Genomic DNA, 21,919 nt, shown 5'->3' on the forward strand with positions numbered 1-21,919 from the left:
TAAAAATGGTCCAATTTTCAAACAGCCATAACCCCAATAATAGCGAATATATTACATTGAAATTTTTTTCTGAACTAGACCTCATGGATACCTACAAAAAAGTATTAAACAACTTTTCTATAGAGAGGCAAACAAAATTGTTAAAAATCAAAAACTAATTTTTAAGAAAAATCGACACTATTGCCTAAATTTTTCGACCAAAGTAAAAAATTTCAAATCGTTCTGAAAAAATTATTTTTCGTCGCGGGGGTCAATGACAATTATTTTTGGTCAATAGAAATACCCCAGAAATCCTACCCGCTTTCAAGAAAAATTACTAACCGAAAATATAATGCGAAGCCAGAAATAGTTCCCTGAAATTTCATTTATATCTTTAAAATATCGTATCTCCAGAACGGATTGGACGATTTTAATGTTTCAAAACGCAGACAACGCGTATTTTGATGAAGAATATGTAGAAACTCCAAAAATATTCGAAAAGTTACTCCTTAACCCTGTAAAGTGAGCAAAACCCCATAAAAATGGTCCAATTTTCAAACAGCCATAACCCCAATAATAGCGAATATATTACATTGAAATTTTTTTCTGAACTAGACCTCATGGATACCTACAAAAAAGTATTAAACAACTTTTCTATAGAGAGGCAAACAAAATTGTTAAAAATCAAAAACTAATTTTTAAGAAAAATCGACACTATTGCCTAAATTTTTCGACCAAAGTAAAAAATTTCAAATCGTTCTGAAAAAATTATTTTTCGTCGCGGGGGTCAATGACAATTATTTTTGGTCAATAGAAATACCCCAGAAATCCTACCCGCTTACGAGAAAAAAATTCTTTACCGAAAATCTAATGTGAAGCCAGAAATGCTTCCCTGAAATTTCATTTATATCTTTGAAATATCATATCTCCTGAACGGATTGGACGATTTTAATGTTTCAAAACGCAGACAACGCGTATTTTGATGAAGAATATGTAGAAACTCCAAAAATATTCGAAAAGTTGCTCCTTAACCCTGTAAAGTGAGCAAAACCCCATAAAAATGGTCCAATTTTCAAACAGCCATAACCCCAATAATAGCGAATATATTACATTGAAATTTTTTTCTGAACTAGACCTCATGGATACCTACAAAAAAGTATTAAACAACTTTTTTGTAGAGCGTCAAACAAAATTATTAAAAATCAAAAACGAATTTGTAAGAAAAATCGACAGGGGGTGTGCCCAAATTTTTCGACCAAAGTAAAAAATTTCAAATCGTTCTGGAAAAATGATTTCCCGTTGCGAGGGTTATTTACAATCATTTTTGGTCAATCCTTTTTGGTAAATCCTCATGTTCCTCGTTTTTATCACTTCATATGTAGATATAGTTCAATTATCCGACATATAAAATTTAGTGGGAGATTTTGGAGGCAAAAATAAGACGAAAATCAAGAATACCAATTTGTTGATTGAGGCTTCGTTAAAAAGTTATTGACGTTTAAATCTGTGAGGTTGTCGATACGTCACTAAGTAGAGTTTCTCATGCTGAGTGAGAACCACTGTCTCGCGTACGCAGCTGCTTTACAGGCGGAACTTTAGACGTTAATAACTTTTTAACGAAGCCTCGATCAACAAATTAGTATTCTTGATTTTAGTCTTATTTTGGCCTCTAGAATATCCTATTAAAATATTTCCCAGGTACGACCGAGGTCTCCCAATATCTCAGCACGTAAGGCAAGGGCTGCTAGGATGCTTTACCGACGAGTTCGTTAGCAAACCCGTGACGAAACGCTCTCCCCTCTCCTTTCCTTTTCCATCTCTTCCACGGGACCCCAAAAAAGGAATAAAACCCGAGACGAAACGAAAGGGTTAAAAGAGAGAACCATCCTGGAGGAAGGTGTCCAAGCTTCTGAGCTTCGTTTGGACATGATTGCCTTAATGCCAAGAGACTTTCTTCCACCAGTCGAGCGGTGCTCCGCTACATACATATATCCGAAATGTGAACCGCGATATGCTTCACTTCCCCGGTTAAACTAGCATAAGTTGCTGGCCGGGTAACCGTGTGGTGTCCGAGAGAAAGAGACCAGCGTTGTAATTATATAATAAGAGTGGATTGTTACCGCGGTGGAAGGTAAGACGCGAGGTAACGCCGAAACGAACGGGGGCCCCGCGGTTTCGTTCCTCGTTATCTTCCGTTTTCGTTTGGGCCAGCCAGATATTTCGCGTTTCTGTTTCACATACTCGCCGCGCGGTTTCGTGACCGGTATTGTAAGCTAAAATGCAGTCTCCGCCGCGGCGTTGCTAATTTATGCTACGTCGGAGCCGTCGAGTATCGATACATATCGCGAGTAAAAGTCCGTTTCCGATATCGGCACCGCTGAGATCATCGATCTGGCCTAACGCAAAAGTAAAAGGAATTTCGCGATCCGTTTATTGTGTCAGTGCGAGTCCCGATTAATTAACGAAGTAAATCGTTTCGAGGGTACGCGTTAAAAAGAAAAAAAAAAGAAAAATGGTGCTGACATAAGTGAAACTCGAGGTAAAAGTTCGGGCGATAATATGGATATTGTTATGCAGGATTTCTTAAGCGGTGGCTCGTGTATTCTAATCGCTGCAAAAAGATGTTCAGGTAATTGCGCGCGATTTAATATGTTTCTTCTTTTTTGGTGAAACCCGCGTTCAAGTGGTAATAGTTTTACGATCGACGGCGATCGAGCGATTAATTTTCATATTTTCGTATTTTATGGTTCGCGCAACCCTGCGTGGAATATTTTAACGAACAAAGGCGGAGTTCTAAAATATTAAATTTTACTTTGTAATTGTACGAATTTAAAAAGATCTATTTGCACCGGATGGAAATTATTCTTGAATCGTTGAAGAATTTTTATTTATAAAATGCTTAACTTGACACGCTAAAATAAATGAAATACGTCGTACGAGAATGTGTTCTATATTCTTTAGTTTCAGTGTTACGATCGATCAAAGAAAATGTTCGATTTGCGCGCCCACGCACGCTATTACACGCTTTAGTACATCTCGTCGTGATCTGATATTTGCAAACAATATCGTTGATCGTAGGATTCGTTACTGGTTCAAATTATTTAATTATTTCAATCAAGAAAATAGAACAGAAGCATATAGATTGATATACAAATTTCATGGCAAGTTTTGAAAGAAATATAATACTGCAACAAATGCAGTACCATGACATTTGTCGACAATGTTTTTGGTCTTAGGGTTTTAGAAAATGCGATTAACGCGAAGGTTAACTTTTTATTCAAATAAATCCAAACCCTGTCTCAAACGTTCAGTCAACCAATTGCCAGTGTGTTGCAATTCTATGTTTTGCAAGACACTGTAACCGAAATATATTATATTGTTACGTTATAACTCGGTTTACTTTCCTCTTGTCCGAATTCCGACGCTATTTAAGACTGTTTATTGAACAGTAAATAAAGCGAGCTTTAAAAGTATGTGGAACATTCGTTCTGCACTATTAGCTCCGAATAACATAATTCCTACGAATATCGAATCAGGCTTTTCGATACACAAGCAGTTTACAAGTGGAATGTAACGAACAGTGAAATGAAAAGGAGAGGAAAATCCTGAATTTAGAAAGAGAAAAATCGTGTACATAAAAATTTCTAAACTTGTGGCCGAAAAGGGAGACCACAAGTTGCGTGTGTTCAATATTTTACAACTGCTTCAAGAAATTAATTTTCAAAAAATTCAAAATAAGCACCACCACAAATTTTATTTTATTTTTTGTATTGTTATTGAAATTGATCAAAATTTAATGAAAACACGCATCCAGCTGTCCAATAAATTAACAGTAATGAAGCAAGTAGCTACTGAAAATTGTTTTTAATTAATAAATAGATGGTTTCTTATACTATTGTTCTGCCATTCAGCATCCCGCGAAAGAAAGCAGTGAATGGAATTAAAAACAATAGAAAAAATTTACCACCACGGGTAGTTCTTTGGCGGAGTATTTGCAACAACGACGAACGAGATGATTCATAGATGGATATTGCACAAACCACGTTTCAGACAGATAATTTTGTTGAAAAGATGGAGGCGAATAAGTCTTGCGTGGCTAAACCTGATTCCGCGAGATCGCGACTCGGGGTCTTTCGCGTGAGGCATTATTTTTATAGCAATGATATCTGATTGTTAGTCGGCGTGGCGGAGTAGCAGATTTCTATTCCTTGTTCCAGTTATATTTCATCCTCTTACGAGAGAGAGAGTAAATTATGTATCAATAGGATCTGACTTTGAAGCGTTGGCGAACTATTAGTCACTTTAGCCATTTTATCTTGTACGTCGTTTCGCGCAATTGCTTTTTTTTTCCACAGTTGAATGTAGACCCCGTCGTTTCAAAATCATGTTGCGCGAATCGTTTCTAAAGGATTGCAATTCTGGGGGGAGCACAAAAGGCACCCATACTTGGTTCTCATATAACAGTTTTTTTAAAAACACATCGACTACCGATAATCTACCAAGCCTCGTTCTATCAGTTAATGTTTTACGAAATTTTATAATGTTTTCAAGTCATTTGTAACTGTTAGGTGTGCCTAGATGTATCAAACAATATACATCTGAAATTAAAGAAAATGAAGTACCAGGTTGTTAAGGGCTAAAAAATTTAAAAAGTTAACCAAAATATTTACCTGAACAGTAAATATGATTCTGGAGAACGTGAATTGATAAAAATATTTTAGTAAGCAAGTTAACCTTGACGAAGAGGTGGGAAGTTCTTTTGATTTGGAAAGATGTATTTTGAATGAAGTATAGGTGAATGAAAGGGGGGAAATAATTCGTAGAAGTCTTATGAAATGATCTGATACGCATTTTCTATCGCAATGGCCGTGGCCCGGTCAATTAAGGTTCCACTTTCTGTGAGGTTGGCGCGAGTGAAACCGTGGGGCACATCGGCGCAATTCAGTGATTCTCGTTGCTCGAGTCGCGTCAGCCGGAAACTCGCCTCTTTCCGGCGAATCGTCCGCCTCCGGTTCGTTCCCTGGGCGTCTCGCTCCTTTTTCGGCCCGTCCTCGTGTTATCTTTATTTTTTTACTAGCCGAACCAGACGAAGTAGTCGAGAGGAGATTCCAAACGGCTCATCGTCCGGTAAAAAATCTCCGCTCCCCCGGATCCTTTCTTCTTCGACGCGTTCATGGTTCGCCGCCGCCAGAGAACATTGTGCCCGCGAAACGTTCAGCAGATTCGAAAGGCGGAAGAAAGTATGTGATCGGTGTAAACTTGAACGAGCGGACGATCGAACCGACGGCGATGAATTGAAAAAAAAGAAAACAATCGCGAGAAAAATGTGGTGAAACAGGGTGAAAAATATCTGCGGGCCAGGTAAGAGCTAACCTTTGACCGTTTCGTCCGACCATAGCGATCAGGTTCGATAATCGGGGGGCTGATCACGAAGAAAACGATAGAAATAAAAATTCACGAAATCACGGTTCGATGTGCATGGTTTAACACTAGAACTACCGACAATTATAGTGTGTTCATTTGTATACGCGAAGAAATATATAATGCAATGGAAATAAGTGTTTATATATATATTCTCTTATAGAAAATTAAATTTATTAAATTTTTTACAAGTTTTATTAGAAATTATGAATGGATCATTTTGACTGGTTCGGTAGTTCTAGTGTTAAAAAGGAAAGTGCAAAGTTCGAATGTGTACATATTTGGTACGTGCTCGATTAATAAAAGTCGACCACGATTCTCAGGCATGGAACAGATAAACATCGTATCTAGTCTGATATTAATAAGAACACGACGAAAATTGAAGTTTGTCTATAATATAAAATATGCAACTCATTGAGTACCAATGTTTAGAAGATAATAAAATGAATATTATTGTTGATATTGAAACTTATTTAAATATCACGCGATTTTTAAGTTACGAGTTGAATACACGTAATATTTTGAATCTTTCTAATTCTATTTTGCGTTATTATATTTCGCTGAATAGTTTATAGAAGTCTATTGTTGATGATAGTGTTTATAGGAGACGTCGTAACTCGCGCAAAAATATTTCATTTATTTTGTGAAATATTTTTTAATACGACTTATAAAAAATATCAATTTTGATAATAGTTTGGTATTTAATTTATTTTGTCCAAAATTATCTAAACAAGTCGGTGACTTATTAACGAATTAACGTTATCGAAACATCCCTTTGGTTTAATAAAAAATCAATTCTCACTTTAACAGCAGGTCCTTCAATACATTATACATTTAGGAACGAAATTGTTTGCGAGCTATTTCGAAACTATTGCAAACCGGAACAAAGGGATTATCAATAACGATATCAAAGGTTATCGAGACAATAAAACATGAAGAATTAAGTTATCCCTAAATTCGAATTCTCGGTATCGATCCTATTATTGATTTCTATCGCGATACACTGATAAAAGTAAAGAATTTATAACCGCTTTAAACGTAAACAAATGTTATTAACGGTACAAAACACTTCCCGTTTTGTTTATCACGAAGTTATCGTACTAATTACAAGTGTACGGATTGTTATCCAGATCGATACATGGGACGTGGATCTTTGAACGTAAAAAACTAATCAATAACGTCTGATAATCATCTCGCGTTTCGTATAATTCTAAAACATTCGATATTATCAAACTACATGAATTTACAACCGCGATAACGTACCGAGATAATCGTGAAGAAATATAATTAACGCATCAAGAGCTAATCATTAGTACTTCGAATACGGAAGGGTGACCATCTACGACTCATCGTTCGAGGTATGTTTCGATTTCGATTTCGATTGTTTTTTACAACGTTCTACCCAGAAATTAGGAGCACGTTTCCCGGTAAAATCAATCGTCGTAAACAGCGTTTATGATCGTCGTTTCTCGTCGTTCCAACTCTTTTATAGTCGCTTTCAAACAAAATTAAGGTTCCAAAATTGACTTCTGACCAGCTAGATTGCTCGTCACAGTGTGCATCGCGTCTTTAACGCTGCCCTGACTCCGTGCGATGACTAAGTTTATGTTCCCAACGCGGTCTGGCTTCAATTCGCATGACGTGTACAGCAGGCTCGTGTGGTTCACTGACTGGATGACGTCGGATCGCGGCTCTTTCTCCAAAAGAAAGCGAACGTTCTCACCACCACAAGCCACGGTCTCTTTAATTAGCGTGGCTAGTATAACCGCGGCCACAGACGCGGCTCTTGACAAGACGAATCACACAGATAGAATAAACGAACGTTCGTATGGCGAGCATCGGGCAGCAGCTTTCACGCAGACCAGTGTCGCACAGCTGCCCCGGATGAGTTCTTTCTTTGTGCCGTGTTCCACCGAGAGGAGCCCGTATCTCCAGCCACCCAAATGTCTTCGAATTGTCTACCACCAGCCAGTGACACCGTCCACAATCGCGCGCTGTTCCATTTCGCACGGAATTTCAGGTGAAACTGGCCCACCGTTCCATCCCTCGACTCCTAGGTGCGGTTCCTAGGGAATTTGTCGCACGTGCGACTCTGTTTTCTCGGATAAATGGATCCCCCGGATTCTGCACACCGAGTGAAACTTAATCGAGCTATCAGTGAATCGCCCAACGCGAGAATCGACGAAAGTGCGGTGTACGACGAACGGAGTGTTTTCTTTCCTCGTATCAACATTTCCTCGAAGAACCAGTTTATTTGTATAGAACCGGAGAATTGTTTACGCAACGGATAGGACTAGCTAACAGAAGTTAGCACACCACGGATGGGGTTTGGTGAAGACGTTTTGTAACACGCGATGACTCGACGTGTAGTGATTGCGATGAAATGGAGCGACAGCCATTGGTGGCTGAACGATGCCTTGTTTCAAAATAAACTAGCTAGGATTCGGTGGATGAAACGACAGTAGAGAAAGGAACTGGTGAAGATGTAGAATGTCTAATGTAATAATGATTTACAGGGTTAGTCGGAACCTTTGAGGAGGCCATCTTCTTGCATATCTTCCTAACTTTGAATTAACGCGTCGATACAGTTCTCTTTGAAATTAGTTAATACGTTCCAAATAACAAACTATTGCCTTTCTCTAGATTCTTTTTCATTAATTTTTAATCAAGAGTATCTTTAAGGTTGCCAAAAACAAAGAAGCGACGTAGGTCGCGTGACTGAAATCGCGAGGATTACGTTTATCTAGATCCACTTTCCATCGAAAGTTTCAACAGCGAGCTACGTATGTACGTAGGAAGTGATCTAACATTTAGAAGAATCGTAACGTTACGTCGTACCCAAAGTCTTTCTCCGCTTGTGGTCATTACAAGACGCGACAAATTTTATGAATGCTCTCGCGGAGATAAAACTTTCGCGTCGAAAGGATTCCACGGCGATTCGAAAGTGGAAAATTCACCATCGAACCGGTCGCGTCGACCATCGACGAGCGTTTGGCTCTTATCTGTCCGGAAGAAATCGTCGGCTTTTCACGGTGTAGATCATTAGAATAGCGATCCAGAGCAGCGGTATCTGACGATCGAGACTTTCACATGAAAGGGAGCCCTCGTTGTTTCGTTATTTCCAATAACAGTCGGGTTCGAGAGCGTGGCTGGGGAGGCCTAAACGACCCGTACACGCTGCATTTACTTTCGGATTCAGCGCTCGCGAGACGTTTTATCTACGACGAGACGACTTTGATTCCGTTTTCGTCCGAGCCGCGTAGTGAAACTGCAATTTGATTTGGCTACGCGCGCGAACTTTCACGCTCGCGCGGATTTCACGTTCGCTTCGAGAGCACATTGTTGCATCCTCGTAAATTTCGCTCTCCTAACGTCAACCGGGCAACTTCTGCGCGAGAGTATCTCGTTAAGAGATGCACGGCTCTATGCCTGAAAGTAATTTACCGCGTCCGGGACTACAGTAACTCCAGAACTTATGGGATCTTGCCTAGGATCTTTCGTATCGCACGGTTTCGAACGAAATTGGATCCGTGAGAGAACAGTGAAAAGACGCAGTAATTGGAGTCCTTGTTACAAATAAAAATTTCTCCGAAATGTTTTCATCGTTTATATCGTATGATACAAATTCAGACACTCTCGGTTTAAATGTTAATTCTGGTAGATCCGCGACAACAAGATTTATTTAAAAGGTTAAGAACCGCTTATCTGGTGTTTAACAGACGCGATAAAACGAGAAACATAGCGAATGACGAATGCAGTATTTCTCGAAATCCTCGCGAGAATTGCGGGAAACTAGGATTGGATTAGTCAAGTTTTCCTTGTGCTTGAAATGGGAAAGTTTATGTACGTTAATAACGTTGAAGATAATAGAAAATATATATGAGGAATCGGTGGAAGCCTTAGGCAATTATCTCATCGAAGGAAACTGCAATTATTCTGATCTGTGGTCTTAGGAATTACCAATGAAGTGTAAAAGTCATTGTATACTCCCGAGAATAGTTGACGCTTACGGATCGGACGTGTAGATCGATTTACCGCGTGAATCATTAGGAATTTTTAAAATTATCTTCTCAAGTATTTTGAGATTAAGGGATCGAGACGATATGGTTATTATGGTCGAATTTGTTTTTTTGTACGAGCAAAGTTGGACAAAATTTAATTTGATTATTGATTACATTTGCCACGATTCGATTAATATAATCAGCGCGTTATTAAACTGTAATCATACGTTAGTTAACGTATCGATGCGGTATCATCATTATCGTAAATCTTTAAAGCGTGTTATAACTATCTAATTATAGTATGATTAGAATGAAATTACATTTCAACTCGTGCCCCTTAAAATAGTGTAACTTTTTTATAACATACGACAGATAAATATAATTGTTATTACTCAGTTTGTGATTTATACTCATAAAAATTGACGCAATAACGTTTCTAATCCCACTGTATTTCGACTTAAGTAATAACAAATTAATTCTTCACATATTCGCCTCGAATTTATATTATACTTTTTTCCTTAAACAGTATCTGCTCTTGAGCTACTTTTACGGGGAAAAACTTTTGATTATAGGACCTCGTTCTTGTGCAACAGACATTGAAAACATTTTTCTTATCTGCTCATGTATTACACAAGAACTTTATTTCTATTTCTAAACAGCAATCGATTGAAACAATCCCTTGATTAATGATTAAAAATCAATCGTCGGGACCTGTGATATTCTCTGAACGAAATTTTTAAGAGATCGAAGTTTTCGATCGCGCGTTCCGGATGTACCGATATCCGGATTAAAGAGACTCGCCGCAACCGACATGGTGATTCCCTGCTTTACGACACCAAATTGGAGATAATACCTAAAATGACGCAAGCTAAGAATACCTGGGTTTTCTGTTAGAGTGACAAATGCATTTCCCGAACGAATAAAAACTGCGAACAATGAACACACGATTATCATTTGCGTTCACGCGTTTCGACGATAAGGTGCATCGAATTTGTCGGAGGTTCGTACCGTGTAGTAATTCACACACGTCGCGAAAATTACGCTCAATTATACATTTAGTTGTAGCTGTTAGGCACAAAAGAACTTTAATTAGACGCTCGTTTGCCGTGTCGATCGCGACTCTAATCTGTCTTTTTTGTTTACAGGTGACACTGGCCTCTAATTGGATACAATGAAACTGTACATCCTGCTCTCCCTTCTGGCGCAATTGGCGTTCGCTTTTCAACATCCGTTTCAGGTAAATAGACCCGATTTCCTAGCTTAAAAAAACTACGGTCATCTATCAACAATTGTCAGAAACTTTAAATCCTACCGGGATACGTCTTTAAAACACAAAGTTAATTATCAACGATTCTAGACGATCGCTTAAGATCTTTAGAATTTTTTTTTATAAGAGAAAATTATTTCACGCATCAGTTTCAAACTTTCTAAATATATTTACTCGCGAACCAGCTGAAGTTCGTATCATCGATGTTCTTAACCCCTTAACGCTCATGCTCGAGTCTGACTGCTTTGAAAAATGATATTTGTTTAATGGATCGATTTAAGGGATGACAATATTTGTTTTCCTTGAAATTGTACGTTAGATACAACATTGTAATTAACAAAAATCGCATTTTTATACAGCTTAGAAACAAGCCCAATAAAGAAAACTGATCATTGTTGGTCCACCCGAAAAATGTGAGCGTTAAGGGGTTAAAATTATATGAGAAATCTCTTTTCACGAACAGAGGTAGGAAAAATTTGGAACATCTCGAGGTCTCGAGTATCTGAAATTCCCTTTTAGGAGTCTATAAATAGTATAAGGAAAACGTTTCGTCAGTTAGTACCCTAAATACGGGCGTTATCGCTCGAAGCAAGGTTGGCTGAAATTATTTAACGCAAGTGGAACGCGGCTGCGTTTTCTGCATTTCAGTCGGAACGATGTCGCGTCTCGCCTATCTCGCGATCGCCGTTTCTATGGTACACTGAAGATATAATTTCCGTAGAATTTGATAGACCTTAGTCGACTAAATCTGCATTAATTTCGCAACCGGAAGATACAGAGTAGTGAAATCACGCCGCAACAAGGAGAAAACGGTTTAATTAACGAGGTCGTTAACCAGTTTCAGCCCGACCATTTGGATACCAACAACGAAACCAAAGGATGTTGCAACTGCAACTTCAAAGACACGTCGTACATGGAGTCCAAGTGCGGCGTGACCAACTCCTTCATGAATCTGATACAAAAAGTAATAACCGCCAGGTGCGACATTTCTGATCCCTGTAGCAGGCTTGGCAGAGAGGATGTACCTACTGGAGAATGGTGAGAACTTTTCGACTTTTCGAAACCTCATTTATTCATCGAGCGACGTTAGGGAAACCTCGGTTCCAAGTTTGTCTTCTTTTATTGCAACTTGCGTTGGGAATCGACAAAATTTCAATTATCGAAAAGGTGACTTTCAGTGTGAATTTTACTCGATAAAAGGGGGTTCTGTTTATAATAATTATTTGTAGAAACGTGTCACCTGTCATCTTTTTTTATATAGATCAGTATATAGAGTGTTCAGCCACCTCTGGGAAAAATTTTAATGGAAATTTTATTCTAAAGGCAAAAATAAGACGAAAATCAAGAATATAAATTTCTTGGCTGAGGCTTCATTAAAAAGTTAAATAAAAAATTAAATTAAAACATTTCAAATCCTACTAAAAAAATTATATTTAGTTACAGGGGTGAATTACAAGCATTTTTTATGAATAGACATACCCCCGAATTCCTACCCACTTTCGAGGAAAAATTCGAGTAGGTACTGAAATTAGTAGACGAAATTAAAAAATTTCAAATCATACTAAAAAAATTATATTTAGTTACAGGGATCAATTACAAGTATTTTTGATGAATAGACATACCTCCGAATTCCTACGCACTTACGAGAAAAAAATTCTTTACCGAAAATCTAATGTGAAGCCAGAAATGCTTCCTTGAAATTTCATGCGAATCTTTAAAATGTCATAACTCCTGAACGGATTGGAGGATTTTAATTTTCCAAAATGCGAACAACGCGTATTTTAGTGGAGAATATGTAGAAATGCTAACAATATTGTAAAAGGTGTTCCTTGACCTCGTAAGGTTAGAAAAACCCCATAAAAATGGTCCAATTTTCAAACGATCATAACTCCTACAATAGTAAAGGTATCTCAATGAAATTTTTTTCCGAAGTAGAGCTCATGGGTACCTACAGAAAAGTGTTAGACAACTTTTCTGTAGACCGTCAAACAAATTTATTAAAAATGAGAAACTAATTTTTAAGAAAAATCGACAAGGCCTACATTTTTCGGTGAAAAAAAAATTTCAAATTGTTCTAAAAAAATTAGTTTTAGTTGCGGGGGTCCATTATAGTCATGTTTGGTCAATAGACATACCCCCGAATTCCTACGCACTTTTGAGAACAAAATTCGAGAAGGTACTGACATTTTTCGACAAAATTAAAAAATTTCAAATCGTTCTGGAAAAATTATTTTCGGTTGCGGGGGTCAATTACAATAATTTTTGTTCAATACACATACCCCCGAAATCCTACCCACTTTCTAGAAAAAAATTCAATACGGGCGGAACTATAAACGTTAATAACTTTTTAACGAAGCCTCCATCAACAAATTAGTATTCTTGATTTTCGTCTTATTTTGGCCTCCAGAATCTCCCATTAAAATTTTTCCCAGGGGTGGCTAAACACCGTGTATGTACTATTGAAGCTCGAGTTTAATTTCAAAGTTGCTTTGTTTCGTGTTTGAACAAAAAGAGCTATATCAAACAAGACGAAAGAGATTGGAGGAATTTAGCACGTATATTAAGCTGGCGTAGCCATTTGAAAAGGCCAAAGCAAAATTAATACGATATTTTTTTGCTATTTATTTGCTAATTATTTGCCAAAGAATTAATTTTTTTGCTCCAGCCGTTTTTGAGAAACAATGGCTACGCTACCGTAATATTAAGCTGGCGTAGCCACTTATTGTATCTCTGTACGTAAGACAGATATCAATACCATTCTTGCGGCATCTTTTGTTGCTAATTTATTGCTGTTAATCCACTGATTATTAATTTTTTTGCCCCAGCCGTTTTCGAAATACTGTGGCTGCTGTAGCTCAATATTAACATAACGTAGCCACATGTTGTATCACAGTAGGTAACAAAGCTATCGATACCATTCTTGCGGCATATTTTTTTGCTAATTATTTGCTATCAATCCCCCGAATATTAATTTTTTTTGCTGCAGTCTTTTTCGAGAAACGACGACCGCGCTGGACCAGCGTTAATCTAGCATAGCCACGTGTCGCGCCTTTGTACCTGACACAGCTATCGATACCATTCTTGCGGCATATTCTTTTGCTAATTATTTGCTATCAATCCCCCGAATATTAATTTTTTTGCTGCAGTCTTTTTCGAGAAACGACGACCGCGCTGGACCAGCGTTAATCTAGCATAGCCACGTGTAGCGCCTTTGAGCCTAAGAAAGCTATCGATACCATTCTTGCGGCATATTTTTTTGCTAATTATTTGCTATCAATCCCCCGAATATTAATTTTTTTGCCGCAGTCTTTTTCGAGAAACGACGACCGCGCTGGACCAGCGTTAATCTAGCATAGCCACGTGTCGCGCCTTTGTACCTGACACAGCTATCGATACCATTCTTGCGGCATATTCTTTTGCTAATTATTTGCTATCAATCCCCCGAATATTAATTTTTTTGCCGCAGTCTTTTTCGAGAAACGACGACCGCGCTGGACCAGCGTTAATCTAGCATAGCCACGTGTAGCGCCTTTGAGCCTAAGAAAGCTATCGATACCATTCTTGCGGCATATTTTTTTGCTAATTATTTGATATCAATCCCCCGAATATTAATTTTTTTGCCGCAGTCTTTTTCGAGAAACGACGACCGCGCTGGACCAGCGTTAATCTAGCATAGCCACGTGTCGCGCCTTTGAGCCTAAGAAAACTATCGATACCATTCTTGAGGCATATTCTTTTGCTAATTATTTGCTATCAATCCCCCGAATATTAATTTTTTTGCTGCAGTCTTTTTCGAGAAACGACGACCGCGCTGGACCAGCGTTAATCTAGCATAGCCACGTGTCGCGCCTTTGTACCTAACACAGCTATCGATACCATTCTTGCGGCATATTTTTTTGCTAATTATTTGCTATCAATCCCCCGAATATTAATTTTTTTGTCGCAGTCTTTTTCGAGAAACGACGACCGCGCTGGACCAGCGTTAATCTAGCATAGCCACGTGTCGCGCCTTTGTACCTGACACAGCTATCGATACCATTCTTGCGGCATATTTTTTTGCTAATTATTTGCTATCAATCCCCCGAATATTAATTTTTTTGCTGCAGTATTTTTCGAGAAACGACCTCGAAAAAGACTGCAGCAAAAAAAATTAATATTCGGGGGATTGATAGCAAATAATTAGCAAAAAAATATGCCGCAAGAATGGTATCGATAGCTTTGTTACCTACTGTGATACAACATGTGGCTACGTTAGGTTAATATTGAGCTACAGCAGCCACAGTTTTTCGAAAACGACTGGGGCAAAAAAATTAATATTCAGTGGATTACGAGCAATAAATTAGCAACAAAATATGCCGCAAGAATGGTATTGATATCTGTCTTACGTACAGAGATACAATAAGTGGCTACGCCAGCTTAATATTACGGTAGCGTAGCCATTGTTTCTCAAAAACGGCTGGAGCAAAAAAATTAATTCTTTGGCAAATAATTAGCAAATAAATAGCAAAAAAATATCGTATTAATTTTGCTTTGGCCTTTTCAAATGGCTACGCCAGCTCAATATACGTGAATTTAGCTGTGGACGAACTAGTTTCTATTGTTTCCGTGATTTTCTCTAGGTGGCTGTTTTAAGGGATACCTGGCAAATGCCTGGAAATTGACTTCCAGAATGCATCCACAGGTTTTCATGTTACGCATCGCGTACTAATGTAATGATTCATCGATAAATCATCAGAATGTGTCAACTATCGGTAATTACGATTAATCAAAACCGTGTAAACACAGGTTCGACTTCATCGTCGTCGGCGCCGGGGTGGCTGGTCCTATAGTCGCCAGGAGATTGAGCGACAATCAATGGTGGAAGGTTCTGTTGATCGAAGCAGGACCGGAAGAGCCATCGATGACTGCCATTCCAGGACTGGCGACTCATGCTGTCAACTCGAGTGTAGATTGGAAATTCAAAACGGAACCCACGGAGCCCCATCCCACCGCATGTTTAGGTACGCCATCTTACCAATTTGGTCCTCGACTCATATAATTATTAGAAATAATAGTCCAAGCATAATCAGAACAGAGTCCTCTATATAACTATAGAAATACAAAGTTAAGGTGGTCTACGTGATAGTGAGAGAAAAAAAGGAAGTGGAATTGCTTACAGTTACTCCCACTCGTATTCCTACGCTATAATAGTGATTCTCTATAAGTGAAAATGACTTGCTTTTCTTAAGGTTTTATGTTTGAATATATTAAAAATATAATTTATCGGCGTTCGTGCCACGTTGGAAACATCAAACATTTAATTACGTTGGCCGCGACCAGTATTAGGATGGGTGACCGTGTTTTTAAAAATAAAATAAAATGAGAAACAGGATAAGACAACACTATGGTAAATCGAGAGAAAACACAGTTGTAATAAACATCATTTCATAGAAGTAAATAGAAAGTTCCTTTTCATTTATAGTGTAATCGCCATTGTAGTGCATATAAAAAAAAACAATTACAGGGTGAGGTACGAATTAATCCACATGATTTTCAGCCCCTTTTGATGGTCTGACAAAAAAATGTTTCCTATCGAAGTTAATCAGTATTTAACCAACAAGAAATTGCAGTTGCTTAAATTTAAAAACAAATTGACTTTCGATAAAAAATTAAGGTCACTGTTATATTTTTAATTTCATAATATTGGAGGCGAAAAATTGCCATGAATCGATTGCCGCAATATTTGAAATAATTCAATGAGAAATTAATACTAAGGTCTCGAATTTAGACATTTAAAATAACATTTATTCAACTTCGTAAATTAACACAAAATAAAAGGAAAAATTTATACAAAACCAAACTGAAAATACGCATGTTAAAAAGGTGCATGTAATTAGTAATTAAATTAAATGTTCGAACTCCATTCTGCCTTCTGCAACGTGAAGTTCTACTCTTTCTACACTTTTACACATTTTATATAAATTTTGTACAAATTTTCCTTTTATTTTCTGTGATAAGCTCAGAAGGTAAATAAATGAGCATTCGTAAAGTTTACTTGTAAATGCGAGGCCTTCGTGTTATCTATCGCCGAATAATTTCAGATATTATAGTAATCGATTCATGACAATTTCTCTTTCAATGCCATCTGAAGGTCATGGTATAACAGGTCGTTAGATTCGTCTCGATGTCGCCTACAATACTATGAAATTAAAAATAGAACAGTGAAAAATATAATTTTCATCGAAAATTAATTTGTTTTTAAATTTAAGTAACTGCAATTTCTCAAGATAAGCATTTCTTTGTCAGACCATCGAGAGGGGCTGAAAAATCGTGCGGACTAATTCAAACCATGCAATTTCTTTTATACAAAATTTTTACGTCCATTGCATACTTTGATATATGTAGAGGTGTACAAATTGCATGGACCACTCTGTAGTTCAGAAATAGTTATTTCTACTGTAGGAATGGATGTGCCATGTGAATGTTTATTGATTGGTGTGGCTGAGGAATGTTTCGAGTGAATCTGTTACAGAACGAACACAGAAAGAACGCGTAGAGAGGCTTTAGCGAATTGTAAGAGAGTTTTCGTGTGTATTTGTGGACTTTTGTCAGTGTGAGTCGTGAGAATTACCTGAGTTATAAACGTTATTGTTTTAAAAAAAGCCTCCAAGCCACTACGAGGAATTTCCTACAAATAATTCCTACACTAAGTTCTAATTTAATTTGTCATCGGTAGAGACCAATGGTGTGTGCACCTGGCCACGAGGAAAGATGGTGTCCGGGACCAGCGGCATGCACGGGATGATGTACGTGCGCGGACACCCGGAAGTCTACAACAGCTGGGCCAGGTCCGGTGCTATCGGATGGTCCTACGACGAGATCGCTCACTACTTCGAACGCGCTGAGAATCCCACCGATCAATCTATGGTGTCCGATAAACCAAGAACCGTTCCCATACCGGGCCCAATGAAGATACAATATTACCCTCACAAGCCTGCGTTCGCCGACGAGGTTCTGAAAGCTGCTGGAGAACTGGGCTATCAGACGTCTAAACTAAGAGAGTATATGCAGACCGGATTCATGATCGCCCCGATGACGACGGCGGACGGTCTACGAGGCACGACCTCGAGAAATTATCTGAGACCCGTGTTCGGCAGAAGGAACCTCAAAGTCCTGATCAACGCCCAGGTGACGAGGGTTCTGATGAACCATTGGGAGGGCAAAGCGTACGGCGTGGAACTGATAGACAAGAACGGTTTCAAGAGGGTCTTGAAGGCTAAGAAAGAGGTGATCCTGACAGCCGGGGCGGTCGGATCGCCCCAGATTCTGCTGAACTCTGGAATAGGGCCAAAGGAACAGCTGACCAAGCTTGGAATGCCCGTGATCAAGGATCTACCGGTAGGGAAGAATCTTCACAACCACGTGTCAGTCGCGGTTCATTACAGTATTAAGGACACGGCCTACGAGTCCATGACGATGGACAGCGTCAACGAGTATCTGGAGACCAGAACTGGTCCTCTGACTAGCACCGGACTCACCCAGGTGACCGCGTTCCTTCAAAGCAATTTCGCGTCCGCTGGCGTGCCTGACATTCAAATATTCTTCGACGGTTTCTCGCCGAATTGCCCGAGAACCGGTCTGCAATTCGAGTGTCTGAGCGGTGCCCTCGCCCTCTGCTCGGACAGAAGACAAATCGTGATGAGACCGACGACGGTCACCGTGGCCAGTCGCGGAGAACTGAGGCTACGCTCCGCGGATCCTCTCTCGCCGCCCCTCATTTACCCCAACTACTTCACCGACACGAAAGATATGCTCGTATTGATGGAGGGTATCAAGAAGTCCATCGAGCTCACGAACACGGAGACTATGAAGAACTGGGACCTCCGGCTGGAGCCGGTGATCCACCCACTTTGCACCAAGTAAGTGTCGCGATCGTGAGGAAGAATGGGAGTTTTTTTTTTATTGAATGCTGTGTAACCGTCTGCAGGATTATTAGCAATGATTAAATCTATATTTAGATTATACTACACTCTTATCGATACAAAATTATACGTTATAGGAAGACAGCAGTTGGCTTAGATTTAGTATGTACACAATTCTTCTCTGGAAATTTGCATATTAGCGAGGAGATACTTGGTTAAAAAAGAAACGTGTTAACCGTGTAAGAAGGGAAAAAGTTTAATGAACGTAGTTTAGCAATCGTTCCACTTCTGTCAATATCAAACGGTGGGCATTGCCAAATAATATGATTAGGGTCTTGTTCAGGATAGTCACAACTGTATTTGGAATTGGTACTGAAAGTCTCCTTTGCCAGTTTATCTACTTCCTCGTTAAAGCAAATACCAGAGTGAGCCGGAACCCAAAAAAAGAAAATTTTTTTTGTCGCGAAGGGAGAGATTATGAAGAATTAGTTTGATATGACTCTGAAGACTATTGTAAAAGGAACTTTTCTATTTGATTAGAGTCTATATTATTCCAACAACTTATTCAGGGGTCCGGAACAATTTAAGACAGATGTTACATTCTATTAAGTGGAAAGCATGCATCGAATGAAATAACTATTAATGTATTGTGAGTATTTCGTCTCGTTCTAACCTCGTAATTTTCTGATTTAGCTACCACTTCGGCAGTGACGCGTACTGGGAATGCTATGTAAGATCTGCAACGGGACCTGAGAATCACCAATCGGGAACGTGCAGAATGGGTAACTACAATGATGTAACAGCTGTCGTAGATCCGGAGCTACGAGTGCGCGGAGTGTCGAACATTCGAGTCGCCGACGCCTCCATATTCCCAATTGTGCCAAACGCTAACCCGATCGCTGCGATCATGATGACGGCCGAAAAGGCGGCAGACATGATCAGGCATACATGGTCGAAGAAGTGAACATCGATTATAAATTTTTACGTATATTTTTAGAACGTTTAAATAAAACTATTTTTTTATCAGAAATACTGATGTCACCTTTGTTCACTGTGATCTTCCCTATTGTTTGGTACCTTTATAGTATTTTTGATATGTCTGTTAACCTTCAGTCACTTCGCGGAATGCACATTTTCTTATTTATCCAATCACTTTTATAATCTTTAATACGGAGTAATCTAAGCTATGGGATTTTAGATCTTGGAAGTATTTATCGATTTAGAAAGAAGTTGAAATTCTATTCTGTATTGTGCTTAAATTTGTAACCATTGCTCTGGTAAAATGAGCATTCTAAAAATCTGTACAAAAATATTCAATACTTTTACTCTGAATGTGCATACTACGTACTTTAACTTCATACAGAAAATTTACTCTTTGAACTTTGTTTCAAGTCGATACCGTACTTAATTCCGGAGAATTTTTGAAAAAATGCTGGTAATTGCGCAAACGTCCTTCATACAAATTTATGATCCAGTTTTATGGCACACCAGTCGTATGATCAATAGGAATCGCTGAAACATTTTTGGTTATACAGGGTGTTCGGCCACCTCTAGCAAAAATTTTAATGAGCGATAGTAGAGGCCAAAATAAGACGAAAATCAAGAATACTAATTTGTTGATGGAGGCTTCGTTGCAAAGTCATTAACATTTAAAGTTCCGCCTGTAGAATGACAATCCGCTAAACAGCTGGTTCGCGCGGACGGTTGCGGCAGGCGAGTGCTAGTGGTTCTCACGCAGCATGAAAAATTTTGCTTACCGACATTATCGACAGCCTTAGATTTTTGTCCACTTATGGGAATGCGAACACCTTACGTTGAATAAGATTCAACCTGTCTTATGAAAATCCAGAAGGGCATATCAAAACTCGTCCGACGAGATTTTCACAGAGAAAGGGTGAATGCCAGTTCCAATACACAATGTTGTGAACAAAAATCACCCACATGCGATTATACACGCCCCACGATTGTCCACAGTGTCCACAAGTATCCACAAATAATCCTTTCAGGCACTAACCACTATGCAATTAAATAAACACGTACCGCGATTATGTTATTCGTGAATGTCTACGTGTACGTGTATCACGATTCTTCCGAGTTACTTACGAATAAAACTGTTATTAATTTTTCAAATACACTTCAATTTAAAAATGTAAAAAGGAATCGCAGGATAAATGAAATTTTCGCATCGATTTACGTTCACGGCGAAGAATGTAACAATACTAGCAGCTGACTGTGCCATCGACCGACGAGGTTCAGAGAAACATATGCCGAACAGGCCCCGATTCTACGTCACTCGCCTCGCTTATCTCTCTCACACACAGCGGAGACAAAGGGCAGCATCGGCACGTGTTCGGCCAGCTAGTCAGTCGTAAAACAGTATCAGTCAAGCTAGTTCACGCGACACATTTCAGTTATGTATTAAGTAGCATGTAAGAAATACAGTGATATAAACAATCAGCGAATACTTATTAAATTCCTGTTTACATTTTTAAATTGAAGTGTATTTGAAAAATTAATAACAGTTTTATTCGTAAGTAACTCGGAAGAATCGTGATACACGTACACGTAGACATTCACGAATAACATAATCGCGGTACGTGTTTATTTAATTGCATAGTGGTTAGTGCCTGAAAGGATTATTTGTGGATACTTGTGGACATTGTGGACAATCGTGGGACGTGTATAATCGCATGTGGGTAATTTTTGTTCACAACATTGTGTATTGGAACTGGCATTCACCCTTTCTCTGTGAAAATCTCGTCGGACGAGTTTTGATATGCCCTTCTGGATTTTCATAAGACAGGTTGAATCTTATTCAACGTAAGGTGTTCGCATTCCCATAAGTGGACAAAAATCTAAGGCTGTCGATAATGTCGGTAAGCAGAATTTTTCATGCTGCGTGAGAACCACTAGCACTCGCCTGCCGCAACCGTCCGCGCGAACCAGCTGTTTAGCGAATTGTCATTCTACAGGCGGAACTTTAAATGTTAATAACTTTGCAACGAAGCCTCCATCAACAAATTAGTATTCTTGATTTTCGTTTTATTTTGGCCTCTACTATCGCTCATTAAAATTTTTGCTAGAGGTGGCCGAACACCCTGTATAGCGTCAAAATAAATTTCAAAATAAACATAGAAGACAGCATAAATAATGGTAGTTGGTATAGTCATTGGATAGAGGATGAAATGCCTGTTAAAACGAGCGTTCGAACAAGTCGATAGCTTTATTAGTTCCGGAGATATAGCGATTTTAGTTTCAAGTCGATGCGGTGGCTAGTTTCGGAGATAGAAGGGGCCGAAGCGTTTGTTTACATTCTTACTACGGCCTTGCCAAGGTCGTTGACCGCACGT

General features: G+C 38.8%; 2 protein-coding genes across 4 annotated transcripts in view; one reads left to right on the top strand and one right to left on the bottom strand.

Annotated features, from left to right (window-relative positions):
* The window catches only part of LOC122400222 (flotillin-2), a 168,353-nt gene that overhangs the window by 73,843 nt on the left and 72,591 nt on the right, over positions 1-21,919 (bottom strand). The gene's annotated exons all lie outside the window — the stretch shown is intronic.
* On the top strand, positions 8,892-19,966 carry LOC122400200 (glucose dehydrogenase [FAD, quinone]-like). Of its 2 annotated transcripts, XM_043401535.1 has the most exons (6): positions 8,892-10,401; positions 10,547-10,638; positions 11,507-11,706; positions 15,454-15,668; positions 17,384-18,566; positions 19,263-19,966. In XM_043401535.1, the coding sequence occupies exons 2-6, from the start codon at positions 10,573-10,575 to the stop codon at positions 19,531-19,533; spliced, it is 1,935 nt and encodes a 644-aa protein (XP_043257470.1). In that variant the 5' UTR covers positions 8,892-10,401; positions 10,547-10,572; the 3' UTR covers positions 19,534-19,966. The 2 variants fall into 2 exon arrangements, with proteins under 2 accessions (XP_043257470.1, XP_043257471.1); XM_043401536.1 differs by having other exon boundaries at positions 8,892-10,638.

Source organism: Colletes gigas, unplaced genomic scaffold (genome assembly GCF_013123115.1).
Source record: "Colletes gigas isolate AHSC1104 unplaced genomic scaffold, ASM1312311v1 Colletes_gigas_Sc00016, whole genome shotgun sequence".
NCBI lineage: Eukaryota > Metazoa > Arthropoda > Insecta > Hymenoptera > Colletidae > Colletes > Colletes gigas.